This window comes from Alexandromys fortis, unplaced genomic scaffold (genome assembly GCF_014885135.2).
Source record: "Alexandromys fortis isolate MF-2015 unplaced genomic scaffold, M_Fortis_MF-2015_v1.1 scaffold_198, whole genome shotgun sequence".
NCBI classification, from domain to species: domain Eukaryota; kingdom Metazoa; phylum Chordata; class Mammalia; order Rodentia; family Cricetidae; genus Alexandromys; species Alexandromys fortis.
Genome location: NW_026068111.1, coordinates 167,124 through 180,127, shown reverse-complemented (window position 1 = coordinate 180,127; position 13,004 = coordinate 167,124). Strand labels below are relative to the sequence as shown.

The 13,004-nt window shown below is 47.5% G+C and overlaps 1 protein-coding gene across 2 annotated transcripts; it reads left to right on the top strand.

The window, feature by feature from the left end:
- The first annotated feature begins 6,356 nt into the window (after positions 1 to 6,356).
- On the top strand, positions 6,357 to 12,615 carry Pdcd5 (programmed cell death 5). Of its 2 annotated transcripts, XM_050124506.1 has the most exons (6): positions 6,357 to 6,559; positions 7,638 to 7,675; positions 10,101 to 10,162; positions 10,804 to 10,895; positions 12,091 to 12,162; positions 12,452 to 12,615. In XM_050124506.1, exons 1-6 carry the CDS (start codon positions 6,494 to 6,496, stop codon positions 12,497 to 12,499), a joined length of 378 nt encoding a protein of 125 aa, XP_049980463.1. In that variant the 5' UTR covers positions 6,357 to 6,493; the 3' UTR covers positions 12,500 to 12,615. The 2 variants fall into 2 exon arrangements, with proteins under 2 accessions (XP_049980463.1, XP_049980462.1); XM_050124505.1 differs by lacking the exon at positions 12,452 to 12,615 and having other exon boundaries at positions 12,091 to 12,445.
- The last annotated feature ends 389 nt before the right edge of the window (positions 12,616 to 13,004 follow it).

The window sequence follows — 13,004 nt, the reverse complement described above, 5'->3', positions numbered from 1 at the left end:
CTGGTAAGCCAGCTCGTGGGCTACACAGAATATTAGAAATGGGTTAGAACAATATGTAAGAGCTAGCCAATAAGAAGCTGGAACTAGCCGGGCCAGGCAGTGTTTGAAAGAATATAGTTTCCGTGTAATTATTTCGGGCATAAGCTAGCCATGCGGGCGGCTGGGTGCCGGGGACGCAGCCCTGCCGCTGCTCCTAATTCAACACTGCCAGAAGAACAATGGAAGAAGGAAGGGTTTGTTCGTTCTTTGCCTGCTTGGCCTCCCCTTGGCAGCACGTCCATTCCTTCACCAGCATTGGAGCCTGCGTCTTCGGGATCCCAACATCTACCGAAGAGCAGCTGAGATATCCAGCCTTGTGGGACTGAGCAACTACTAGGTTCTTAGACTTTCTATTCACAGGTAACCATTGTTAGACTACAGCATGTAGGTCATTCCAACAAATTCCCATTACACACACACACACACACACACACACACACACACACACACATATATAGAGAGAGAGGGTTCATTCTATAAGCTGTGACTCTAGGGAACCTTCACTAATACATTTACTTATCCATGTATGGAGACACAGTCTCTCTGTGTTGCCTAACCAACCTTGTCCTGAACTCCAGGGCTCACGTGATCTTCCTTCTACAGCTCCCCCACCAAAGAGCTAAAACTACAGGCACATGCCACTGCCCAGCTTAAAACACTTTTTGAATTAGTGGATTAATGAGTGTTAAGACCAGGATGTCCCTCCCCTGAGTCACACTATTTTATGAAAACAACAGTTTTTCAGATTGTGCTTTGCCCAAGAGTCTCAATTTTACAAACATATTTTTATTTCATTCTGAGTGTGGTGAGTGGTTCTGAACCTGTGTGGACATGTAAGCACCACCAAACACTTGGTACAGACTGGTAATAACTTATTCCTAAAACCAGAAAGAGGGTAGAGAGATAGCTCAGTAGTTAAGAGCACTGGATACTCTTCCAGAGGACCTGGGTTCAATTCCCAGTGTCCATATGGCAGCTCACATCCATCTGTAACTCCAGTGAGACATGACACCCCCTTCTGGCCTCCACAGGCACTGCACACACGTGGTGCATAGTCACACATGTGGGCAAAATGCCTACACAGGCATTGCTAGCAATACAGTGTTTTTAACCAAAAAGACACTGGATGCCCCATAAAGTGTTCTTTATAGATGCAATGCTGTGCTCTTAAACCGCAATATAGAGTAAATGTTTGCTTTCTGTCGCTATGACAAAGTCATCACCAAAAGTAACCCGGAAAGGGTTTATTTAGCCTCTACCGAACAGTTTCATCACTGAGAGGCATCAGGGCCGAAACTCAAGGTAGGAACCTGGAGGCAGGAACTGAGGCAGAGACCATGAAGGAAAGCTGCTTACTGACTTGCTCACCATGGCTTGCTCAACCTGTTTTCTTATACAGCTCAGGACCACCTGCTTAGGGGTAGCACCACCCATGGTGAGCTGGGCTCTCCTAAGTCGGTCATTAATCAAGAAAACGCCCCCACAGACTTGGCTACAGAACAATCTAATGAAGACATTTTCCCAGGTGACTATGGCTTGTAGCAAGCCCAACCAAAAAAACCAACCAGCATGGTAAACATAAATTTAAACTATTGTTTTATTTTTATGTGTAGCATGTGTGTGCTTGAGTGTGTTTGTGTGCATGTGAGTGCCCCTGAGAAGCCAGAAGAGGATGCTGGATGCCCTGGACTGCAGTCATAAGTTGTACGGTGGCATGTGATACTGGGCACCAAACCCATAGCTTTTACAAGAGCAATGAGTGCTTTTAACTGGTGTAATGGAGGAGGGTCATCTGTCTATGTGCTACTTTCATTGGTTAATAAAGAAACTGCCTTGGCCCTTTGATAGGACAGAAAATTAGGTAGGCGGAGTAGACAGAATAAAGGCAGACAATATAGCTCTCCTTTCCAAGATGGACGCAGGTTAAAATCCTTCCCGGTAAGCTACCACCTTGTAGTGCTACACAAATTATTAGAAATGGGTGAATCAAGATGTGAGAATTAGCCAGTAAGAGGCTAGAGCTAATGGGACAAGCAGTGTTTAAAAGAATACAATTTGTGTGTTGTTATTTCAGGTGTAAAGCTAGCCGGGTGGCGGGATGCAGCCCGCCGCTCCTTCTACACTGGTGACCTATCTATCCAGTCCTGAAAGAATAACTTTTATATGCATTGGGTAGAAATCATGAGATTAGCTTGACAGTAAGAGCCTGTAGCCAAACTTGCCGTGTCCCCAAGGGATGCCAGTGTAGTTGAAGAAACATTTGTCAGTTAGTATCTCAGCCTCTGTTCTTGCTAATCATTTACTTACACATCTGTCTGTGTAAGTAAATTTGATGTGGGAGAGAGGAGTTCATCGCTCTGTTTGACAGATTAGAGAGCAAGAGCACCAAAAGTAAAGGATCAGGGAGGTGCCAACCATGACGCTCTGCCAGGGAGAGAAATCCTGAGCAGGCAATCGGGCATTCATCTACAACTGCTGCGGCAGGAGACTGACCAGTCGGCCTGCCTCCTGCATTTTTGCCATCATTGGCGACTTTTATCACATTTTTCATGACCTAGCTGATCAGCTGATGCCCCATAGCTGAGAGATGGCCAGGAGGCAGTCAGTGAAGGTACAAACCCTGGGCGTGGGAGGTGGCAGCACACAAAACAACATGCAGCAGGAGCTGCACTGAAGCCCCAACTCCCCCACCGAGCCGCCTGAGGCTTTTGAAGTGTGACTCTGTGTGTATGGGCCCACAATGGAGCATGGATATAGCAGCAGGGATGTACGGGGGAGATTAGAGCCCTGTCTGTGAGGACATACTGTGTGACATGAAGCAACAATCCTGGTCCCTTCTGCTTCGTAGTATAACGAGGCACTCGATCTCTTTTGGTAGAGTATGGGCTCCCTCTGCTGCTGACAGGAGACAGCCAGGACTTTGCTGTCTGGGGCCTGGAGGATATCAAGCAGAAGAAGATGGGGGTAAGCACGGCAGAGGAACCAATGGATGCTGTACGCATTGCCCCTGTGGGTTCTAGGATTGCTGTCCGGTCCAGATGCTGTCACCTGAGCAGCAAGAATGAAAGCAATGGTCAATACAAGGAGGCCAGGATACCATGTGTGTTGCCTGTGTTCCTACCAAGTGCATTTTCCATGTTTTCCTTCTTTCCTTCCTTCCTTCCTTCCTTCCCCCCCCCCTCTGCTCTCCTTCCCCCCCATATGTGTGTGTATGTGTGTTCATGCCCATGTGTGCGGTATGTCAGTATCCTCTGAATTGATCCTCTAGAGGGGAAGGCTGGTGAGACCCAGGAGGTGGACCATTACTCTTTGTCACCGACATAAGACCCCATACTCCAAAGCAACCTACAGACGTTATAGAAGGAAGAGTCTATTGGGGCTTATGATCCTACGGGGAGAGTCAAAGATGGCACGGCAGCAGGTGGCTAAAGCAAGAAGTGTACAGATCACATCTTCAACCAGGAACATGGAACAGAGAGACCCAACAAGAAGGTGGTGAGGCTATAAATTTAAAAAAGCCTGCCCCCAGTGACATACTTCCTCCAGCAGCAAGGCTCCACCTCCTAAAGTTCCCATCTCCAAATAGCACCGCTAATTGGAAATCAAGCATTCAAATACATGAGTCAATGGGGCACATTTCTCATTCCAAACACAATAGAAGTAAACAAACTGTCTTGTCTGGGCAAACGTCACCTGGTGGGAGGGGAGACTCCCCAGATGAGCTGATTTGGCCCTGAGAGGGTTCTCAGGCCTAGACACTGCCTCCAAGTTGTGCAGAGAGCTCCAGGGTTGCAGCTTTCATGGGTCCCCATCACCCATCCTGGGGTGGACTTCTCATCCTCACACATCCTCCTGTCTGTGAGCCCAGTAAAAATGCAAAGATCCACAGAGTTGGACTTTGGTGCAATCATTAATTTGGTCTGTTTTCATGGGTCCCTTTCTGGGCTAAATTGATGAATACTGTGTCTTCCTAGGGAAAATCTGCCACACTAGGGTGTACTTGTGTGTTTAGACATGCCTGAATGTGGAGGCCAGAGGTGTCTGAATTTTTTTTTAACTCTCTTTGAGGGGCTCTTTGAGGGGCCCATCACCCAGTTCCCAAATAAATACACACGGAGACTTATTATCTATAAACACCTGGTCTTGGCTTGACTGTGTCTAGTCATCTTTCCTTAACTGAAATTATCCCGTTTATCTTTTGCCACAGGGCTTGTACCCTTCTCTATTTTTGTGTCTCTTCTTTCCTTCTTACCCTCTGTCTGGCTGTGTGACTGGGTGGCCGGCCTCTTCTTCTCTCCATCCTTCATCTTCCCTTTTCTCTTCATCCCCTTCTATTTATTCTCCCTGCCTGGCAGCTGAGCCTATTTCTCTCTCCTGCCTTGCTATTGGCCTTTCAGCTCTTTATTGGAGCAATCAGGTGGGGGTGTTTTAGGCAAAGCGACCCAGCTTCACAGAGTTAAACAAATGCGGCAGAAAGGCACGCGACACATCTTTGCATCAGGAAACAAATGTTCCACAGCATAAATGAATGTAGCACTTTCTTATCAAGGAAGGCATTTAAATGGGGCTGGCTGACAGTTTAGTCTACTGTTATGGCAGGACGCATGGCGTAGTTCAGACAGCCACGGTGCTGGAGAGGTAGCTGAGAACTCTACACATGGATCAGAAGGCCGCAGGGAAAATGACACTGGGCCTGGTTTGAGCACTTGAAACCTCAGAGCCCCAGCGACAGGCTTCCTCAACAAGGTCACACCTACTCCAACAAGGTCACACCTCCTAATTGTGCCCCCCCCCCAGCGTATGGGGGTCGTTTTCATTCAGAGCACCAGTAACAAACACAGCATAGATGCAGCAGTTCCCCTACCCATGACTATATATTTAAACCTACCGAAGGCAGGATTGCAGCCTGGCATTGCACACCAATATTGATAAGAGCTTTACCTACCACAGACACAAAGTGAAAATGAGGCCAAACGGATGCAGGCACCGAATGTGCTTTACACAGTGGGTGTGTTCAGCCACAAAAGCAATGCAGTAGAGGAGGGGAGAACTTGTCTGTTTGGAGACAAAGTCTCACTCTGTAGTGGTAAGCTGGTGTCCAATTCTAGATTCCCCTGCCTCAGACGCCCCTGGATTGGCAGAGTTGATAGGCAAATACGACTAAGTCTAGTTAGGAATGAAGTTCTGTCACATGGTACAACACGAATTAAAAACTTGAAGGTTCGATGACTGACCAAATATGCCAGTCACACATTGAGAAATATTGCATGAGAAGTCAACTTCACAGAGACAGAAGGAGTATTGCTTGTTTTGGGATGGGAATAGGGGAAATGAATAATACAGCATTGTGACTGGAGCGCCAGTTTGTGGCGATGAAAAGTTATATGTAGAGTGATCATTGCTCAACAGTGGACGTAGGTATTCGATGGGCTGGAGGGATGCTTCAGTGGTTAAAAGTGTGTATTACTATTCCAGAGGATCAGAGTTCGATTCCCAACACTCTGTCAAGTAGTTCAAAACTGCCTGGAACTCCAGCTGCTGGGATCCGACGCTAGGTTCTCAAGCACCCCCCCCCCCCCACACACACACAATGAAAATGGTTAGGTATAGATTTTGGCATAATTAAAATATGTACACCTCAAGTAAGTCACAGGACTGGAGAACTGCGCTTTTTTTTTTCAGCCGCTCCACCCCATACCGCGACCCCCCACTTCAAAAGCAAGGTGTGTGTGTGTGTGTGTGTGTGTGTGTGTGTGTGTGTACTGACAGAGTTCACACACCCACAGCATCTTCTCGGAGAAGGGCCTGGGGGCGGGGGTAAGGCAGTCAGGGTATCCATCAAGGAGTTTTGCACTTTTGCAGCACGGCCCCATCGTCAATCTCTGGAGATCATTTGCATCCCCATCCCAGCCTCCATCTGACTTTGCTTTCACTGATTTTTTTTTTTAATGGCCAGGTATTCTCTTCCGCTTTCTCCTCACAGTTACGCGTCTCAATCCGCTAGAAACAATCAACTAGGTTTTAGTGTCTGTAAAAAATGTGCTACCATCGCCACAATCCACTTCTATCTAGACCATGTCCAATTCCCACTTCGCCTTTCCAAGCCCCCGCGTTTCCTCATGGAAGCTATGAGTAAATTGCACTAATTATTATCCTTGCTAATCGATGACTTATAACTAGACGATTTCGAGGAGGGGTTAAGAAGCATCCTCTTAGAGCGGCTCTGTGCCGCCTATCATCGAAGCATCGGTCTTCTGCAAGGCGCCCTGGCAGGGGCGGAGCAGCCGCGGCTCGGGACTCTATCTTTGATGCCTGAGCGCCCCTCGCGCCTGCGCAGTAGCGGGCGTGGGACTCGCGCTGAGGAGCGCCCCTTCGGGTGGACCCTCGGGGTTGTCGGTGCGGCTGCGTGACCCCCGACGGCGGCTGCGGCTGCGCGACGTGGGACGGCCGCGCCATGGCGGACGAAGAGCTCGAGGCGCTGAGGAAGCAGAGGCTAGCGGAGCTGCAGGCCAAGCACGGGGTGAGCGGGCGGGCTGCTGGGGCGCCGCCCTCGCCCCGGGCAAGGGCTCCCAGCGTCGGTTCGTGGACCACGGCTCCCCGCCCCCCCCCCATATCTCCTTGTGTGTGCGGGATTGGGGATGTCCCGGAGGTCGCCTCAGCCGCTCCGAGTCGCGCGGGGTCCCGCGTGGGCCTTGTGCGGGTCGGGGTGTGCGCGCCCTCGGGTCGCCCCCACATCTCGGCCTTGGCCTCCGTCGAGCCTGATGCCAACCCTGTCGGAATTCTGGTCGTCTGGGATTCGGTCTGGCTGACCGGAAGTCAGTACCGTGGGGGGGGGGGGGCTCTGACCCCTGAACGCGGAGGACACCGGCCCGACGGCGGCCTGTCCCCGGCGGGAGTCAGAAGTCGGTGCCCAGCCCCCGCGGCGCCGTCTAGGAGGGAGTAGTGGGCTGGAAACGCGTCTCAGGGCCATCGCCAGTGATGGTGGGTGGTCTCGGTGGCAGCACCCTTTGAACCAGCATCCCTCGGGCCAAGCCAGGGTGTCTTCAGACAGTCTTCTTACTGGCAGAAGTAGGGCTCCGTGGTTCAGGGCCTCTCCAGGGAATGTGTGTGTTCCCAAACATTTTATCAGATTGTGACTTTAGAAACTCGTCCTCACTTTGTAAATGTGGGGCTGGGGGGGGGTTAGACTGGGCCACACTGCCATCCTGGTCTGTCCGACACCCTCCTTCCGTTCTCCCGGGGTCCACCCTCAGCCCTTCCGTATTTAATAAAACAAAACATTGCAAATGGAAATCGACTCACTGATTTTTGTGAGGCCTAGTTTCCACCCCAGGAGTCGATCATAGCAGAAAGAAAATCTAATAAACCCCTTATTTTTGTTTTCATTTATTTGATCTTTTGTTTTCTTTAGAGATAGGGTCTCTGCCTGTAGCCCAGGCTGGCCTGTCACTTGAGGTCCTCCTGCGCTAACTGGAGTTTTGGATGTGTGTCACATCACCCTTTCTCCCACCCCCGCAGTACCTTCTATTTTTCTTTCCTCATTTGAAACTCTACTCGATGAAAAGGTAAAATTATCTTTTTTTTTTTTTTAATTTCAGGATCCTGGTGATGCAGCCCAACAGGAAGCAAAACAAAGGTATGAGCCAGAGTTGGAACTTTCTGGAAGGTTGTCTTTTTCACTTAGTCGTTGTAATTGGTTTGACTCTTTTTTTTTAATATTTATTTTATTTATTTATTATGTATACAATATTCTGTCTGTGTGTATGCCTGCAGGCCGGAAGAGGGCACCAGACCTCTTTACAGATGGTTGTGAGCCACCATGTAGTTGCCGGGAATTGAACTCAGGACCTTTGGAAGAGCAGGCAATGCTCTTAACCACTGAGCCATCTCTCCAGCCCTTGGTTTGACTCTTAACAGGTTTCCTAAGGAGTGATTTACTAAGTCTGTTCACATCAGGGTAGTTCCCTTTTTAGTTTGATTCGGTAAATACTCTTGGCATTCCCTTAATGCCTTGTTTTGAAATTTTGCCTGATGCCTCTCTAAGGATAATAATAGAATTACTTCATAGGGATGTCTCAACCCAGTAACCCTCACAATAAGTGTTCAGTCAACATTAACGTCCCTGCCGTTTTACCCCTGCGCGTGGCAGAGCACTTTCACACAAGTACAAACATACATTTGATGGGTGGACACACCCTACTTTTGCCTCTTCCCTTCCTGGGGTGTACTTCAAATCATAGCGCTCAGTCAAGTGGTTCCTTGTTCCCCACTCCCTCTTCCCTGGTAGTGTAAATTCAGATAGCAGCCTGCAAGGTTAAACCTCTAAGCCCATGTTCCCGAGGAGCTGGTTTCATTTTCCTTCTCGACTCAGGATCTCTCATTAGGGTCTCTTTTTCACTCCCTTGAGTACATACATAAAGCCCATGCATGCATCTAGTCTCAACTGCTTTGGAGGCTGAGACAGGATCTCACGTTCAGTCTGCTTGGGTAACTTAGCAAGACCCTGCCTCAAACTGGAAAACGAAAATGAAGAGGGGCTGGGGATGTAGCGCAGTGGTAGCGTATTTTCCAGCATCTGCAGAGCTCTAGGTTCGAGTACCAGTATGGCGAAAACAGACTGACGTGTCTTGTAATCCACAGCATCTTAGTTAGATTCAGAAACTCTGAGAAAATGACCTGAGGAAATAAAGTGTAAGTCCAGTTTCCAAAGCCCTTGCTAGTGGGCACAACTAGCCCCAGCTGTTCTGCCAGACCACGTCGCTACTGTCTGTCTAGTAGGTTACTTGGATGGTTGCCTTGGAGAAATATTTTAAGTCACCTATGTTATAGAATATTATTTTCAGAAGTGTTACATTTGTTTATGCTGCGGAACATTTGCTTTAATGTTTTTTTTTTGTTGCATTTGTTTAACTCTGTGAAGCTGTTTCTTTGCCTGTCTAAAACACCTCATTGCTCTAATAAAGGACTGAACAGCCAGTTCCCAGGCAGGAGAAAGGCTAGGTGGAGCTGGCAGGGAGCGAGGATACATGGGAGAAATCTGAGAGGAGAGGATGAAGCAATGAGAAAAGGGAGGAGGCCATTAGGGGCCGGCCACCCAGCTACACAGCTAAGCCATGCAGTAAGAAGGAAAGAAAGGTACACAGAATAGAGAAATACAAAAGCTTAGAGGCAAAAGATGGACAGGATAATTTAAGAAAAGTTGGCTAGAAAGAAGCCAAGCTAAGGCTGTGCATTCATAAGTAAGAATAAAACTGTAATTGGGAGCTGGGTGACAGGCCTTCACAAAGAGTCAAAAAGAGCAAAGAGTAAAAAACAACCAAATACACTCCTACTTCGAGTCTTAACGCAGGGTGAGGTAACACAGACCTGTGATCCTAGCACTTGGGAAACTGAAGAAGTTGAGGAGTTGAAGACCAGCCATGGCCACACAGTGAATTCCAAGCCAGCTTGAGCTCTGTAGCCAAGCTTTATCTCTTTAGAAGTTTGAAAGTAGTACGCCATGGTTCCTACTTGCGTATTCAAGAGGAAGTAAGAATAATTGCAGAGTTAGAAGTCACAGGATCCGGTTCTACCTCGGCCACAGTTTTTCAGTCTCCCAGGTTTCTGTATCCTCCCTAAAGAAAGCACACCTGTTCTCTCTTAACTTCCAAGACCGCACTACAGATGCGCAGCACGTGTTGCACTAGGTACTTAATCTTTGTTGCACTGATATACTGCGTGAAATAGTGGGCTGCCATTCTGATAGGTTTACACCACAGAGCTGCCTCTTAGAAGGCAAAAACACCTAGCATCGTGCAGTCTGAACCACAGGTGTCTCATAGTGGCCTGCTGGATGGCTCAATAGGGAGGGGCACTTGCCACCAAGCCTGATGATCTGAGCTAAGTCCTCAGGACCCACATGGTGAGAGGTGAGAACTCCAGCCTCCATATGTACTCTGAGGCCTGTGCTACCCCTAGTAAATAAATTAAAGAATCTTTTAAAGAGGCATTGAATAAATGACTTTGTACTCAGCATGCTGACAGCTCAGTTCTAATCTTGTGTGACCTTTGTTTTGTTATAGGGAAGCAGAAATGAGAAACAGTATCTTAGCCCAAGTTCTGGATCAGTCAGCCCGGGCCAGGTGTAAGCATCTTCAATTTCCTTTATCCCCATAAAATTGGCTTGAGGTAATTGGATGGGTGAATACATACATGGAGTCACTGCTCTTGACAGGGCAGTCTTTTAAAGTACTGGAGATACGTTGTCCGGAAGTTCACAGTTGTAACCCTGGAGAGAGTTACTACTGTTGAAGCACATTCCCTGCCTTAGGAAGATGTCTCTTGGGGACATTTTCAGAAGGCTTTAAGGGTTGACTTTTGAACAGTCAGAGTTGTGGTGGGGGCTAGGGGTTGATTGTATTCTGGGTTTTAGTGCTATGTCTGCAGTTTTTATAGTAAAATCTAGAAACATAGAAAGGAAAGAATGAACCAGTCAGAGTAAACGAGTCCAGCCTCTGTTTAGAGGAGGCCGCTGTAGATGGATCATGCCGTCATTTCATGACCAGAAGTAGATTAGAACCTGAGAACTCAAGTGTAGCCTTGGCTCTCCCACCGTACTGAATGACTGTCTTGAGACTGAGAGGCTGACTGTACTGTCTGCCCTAACTGCCCTTTGCTGTCGACAGACATAAGCTTGTGAAATACTTTGGAAGCGTCAGTGGGTAGTTTGAAGGTATAGTTAGTGCATTTAATCTTCATGCTTCTTTTGTGTTTTTTGTTTTTTAGTAAGTAATTTAGCACTTGTAAAGCCTGAGAAAACTAAAGCAGTAGAGAACTACCTTATACAGATGGCTCGGTATGGACAGCTAAGCGGGAAGGTAAGCCCCGACTGTCTGAAGGAGTGTGGCGTTGCCTATAGTCTGAAAGCCTGGCTGTGGGGCCGGAAGATGGCTCAGCAGTTACAGTGCTTGTTCTCTCGCAGAAGACTGGAGCTTGGTTCTTAGTACCCGCACCAGGCAGCTCACCACTGCCTGTAACTCCAGCTCCAGCAGATCCAGTGCCCTGATTTCCATAAATGCTTATGGTGCATATAGATAGATACATTGTAGCAAAATATTTATACACTTGAATTTTTAAAACTGTACCAAATTCTGTATTTGAATATAGAATTCTTGCTGACTCAAAAAGTTGTAAAGGAGCTGGGCGGTGGTGGCGCACGCCTTTAATCCCAGCACTCGGGAGGCAGAGGCAGGCGGATCTCTGTGAGTTCGAGACCAGCCTGGTCTACCCTTTAATCCCAGCACTCGGGAGGCAGAGGCAGGCGGATCTCTGTGAGTTCGAGACCAGCCTGGTCTACAAGAGCGAGTTCCAGGACAGACTCCAAAGCTACAGAGAAACCGTGTCTCGAAAAACCAAAAAAAAAAAAAAAAAAAGTTGTAAAGGAGAGAATAGTCACCCCACTGTAAATCTTGTGATGATTGCCTGTCCTAAAATGCTCAGCTCTCTCCTTTCCTGGTATTGTGTGGAATATCATTTGTATCAGTGTGACTCAGTGACTATTAGTCACCAGCCTTAAATTGTTCCTGCACTGGAGGTAGGGTTTGTCAACATCAACTAAAACACCAACAGTGTTTGCAGAAGCTCGGCTGTTTTTTGCACTTGGGAGGGGAGGTTGAAGTCCTTGGTTCACGTGTGTCTCTATGTATGTCTGCTGTATCACCGTGAAGAACTATTTGTGAAGTCTAGTCTTCAAGTTTCAAGTGGCCACACAAGCCCTGTCTGCACTGGGCTGGAGCTGGAAAGAACCAGCTTTTCTGAGGATTTCGGTCTTTTCTAAGTGTGTTGTCTTTGGGGTGGTCTGGGCAGAGTTGGCATTATCCATCCATACCTGTGACCTTTCATTGCTTTGCTAGCAGTGACAAAGATGGCCTTAAACCCACTCACTTTCCTGAGCTGTCCTTCTACTTCCCTCCTGATCTATTCCTACACCTTGGAGAAAGGAGAGACTTTACCATGATTGGTCTGCTTAGAGATGTTGTATGCTTTGAAACACTTTTTTCTTTCTGGTTATAGGTGTCAGAACAAGGTTTAATAGAAATACTTGAGAAAGTCAGCCAACAGACAGAAAAGAAAACAACAGTTAAAGTAAGTTCCCCGCGTGCATGGCAGAGGGCGCGGCTGTGTCGTTTTCAGTGTGCGCCTGAGCAATCAGTGCCTTTGAGCTTTTAGACACTTATTTCTCTGATGGGGTTGGGAGCAGTCTGGCTACGTGGAGAGTGTAATGTTAAGATTCTTACCTCTAATTACTCCTCTTCACTTACTAAGTTGTTTCAAAGACGCACACAAAGAAGCCTCACTTGAGTAATTAAAAATGTTTTTCTCAGAAAATTGGAGGCTTTAGAAAGTGTCTGACATTCATTTAATTTTCCCCTAGTTCAACAGAAGAAAAGTAATGGACTCCGATGAAGATGATGATTACTAAGAGGAAATGTTTAGACTTACAGAGCAGCATCTAGGGCAGTTACAACCTTTTAAGTGTTTACTTTGTTTATTGTCTATATATGCCTTTTGAAAAATAAACTTGTTACTCAAACTAAAGCAGTTGGGGTGTTTCAGAATCACAGGCAATTCAATAAGATCTGCATTTGGAATAATTTTCCCTTCCTTCCAAAAGCTTTTAAATGGTGGCTGTGCAAGTTTACCCTTTGCAGCTGGGAAGTTAACATGGGTGGAGAAATAGGAGCTGTGCCAGCATGCTTCAGCAGCCAGAGACACCAGGGGAGCGAAACTCTGGGCAGCCGAATTTGCTTTAAGATCTGAGCACAGTAACCTGAGCAATGGTGGCACATGCCTTTAATCCCAGCACTTGGGAGGCAGAGGCAAGCGGATCTCTGTGAGTTCGAGACCAGCCTGGTCTACAAGAGCTAGTTCCAGGATATGCTCCAAAGCTACAGAGAAACCCTGTCTTGACAAACCAGGAAAAAAAA

Coding starts and splice junctions, on each gene's coding strand:
- Pdcd5 (XM_050124505.1), top strand. CDS start 6,494: ATGGCGGACGAAGAGCTCGAGGCGCTGAGGAAGCAGAGGCTAGCGGAG. Junction 6,560..7,637: donor AGCTGCAGGCCAAGCACGGG/GTGAGCGGGCGG, acceptor TTTTAATTTCAG/GATCCTGGTGATGCAGCCCA. Junction 10,163..10,803: donor TCAGTCAGCCCGGGCCAGGT/GTAAGCATCTTC, acceptor TTTGTTTTTTAG/TAAGTAATTTAGCACTTGTA.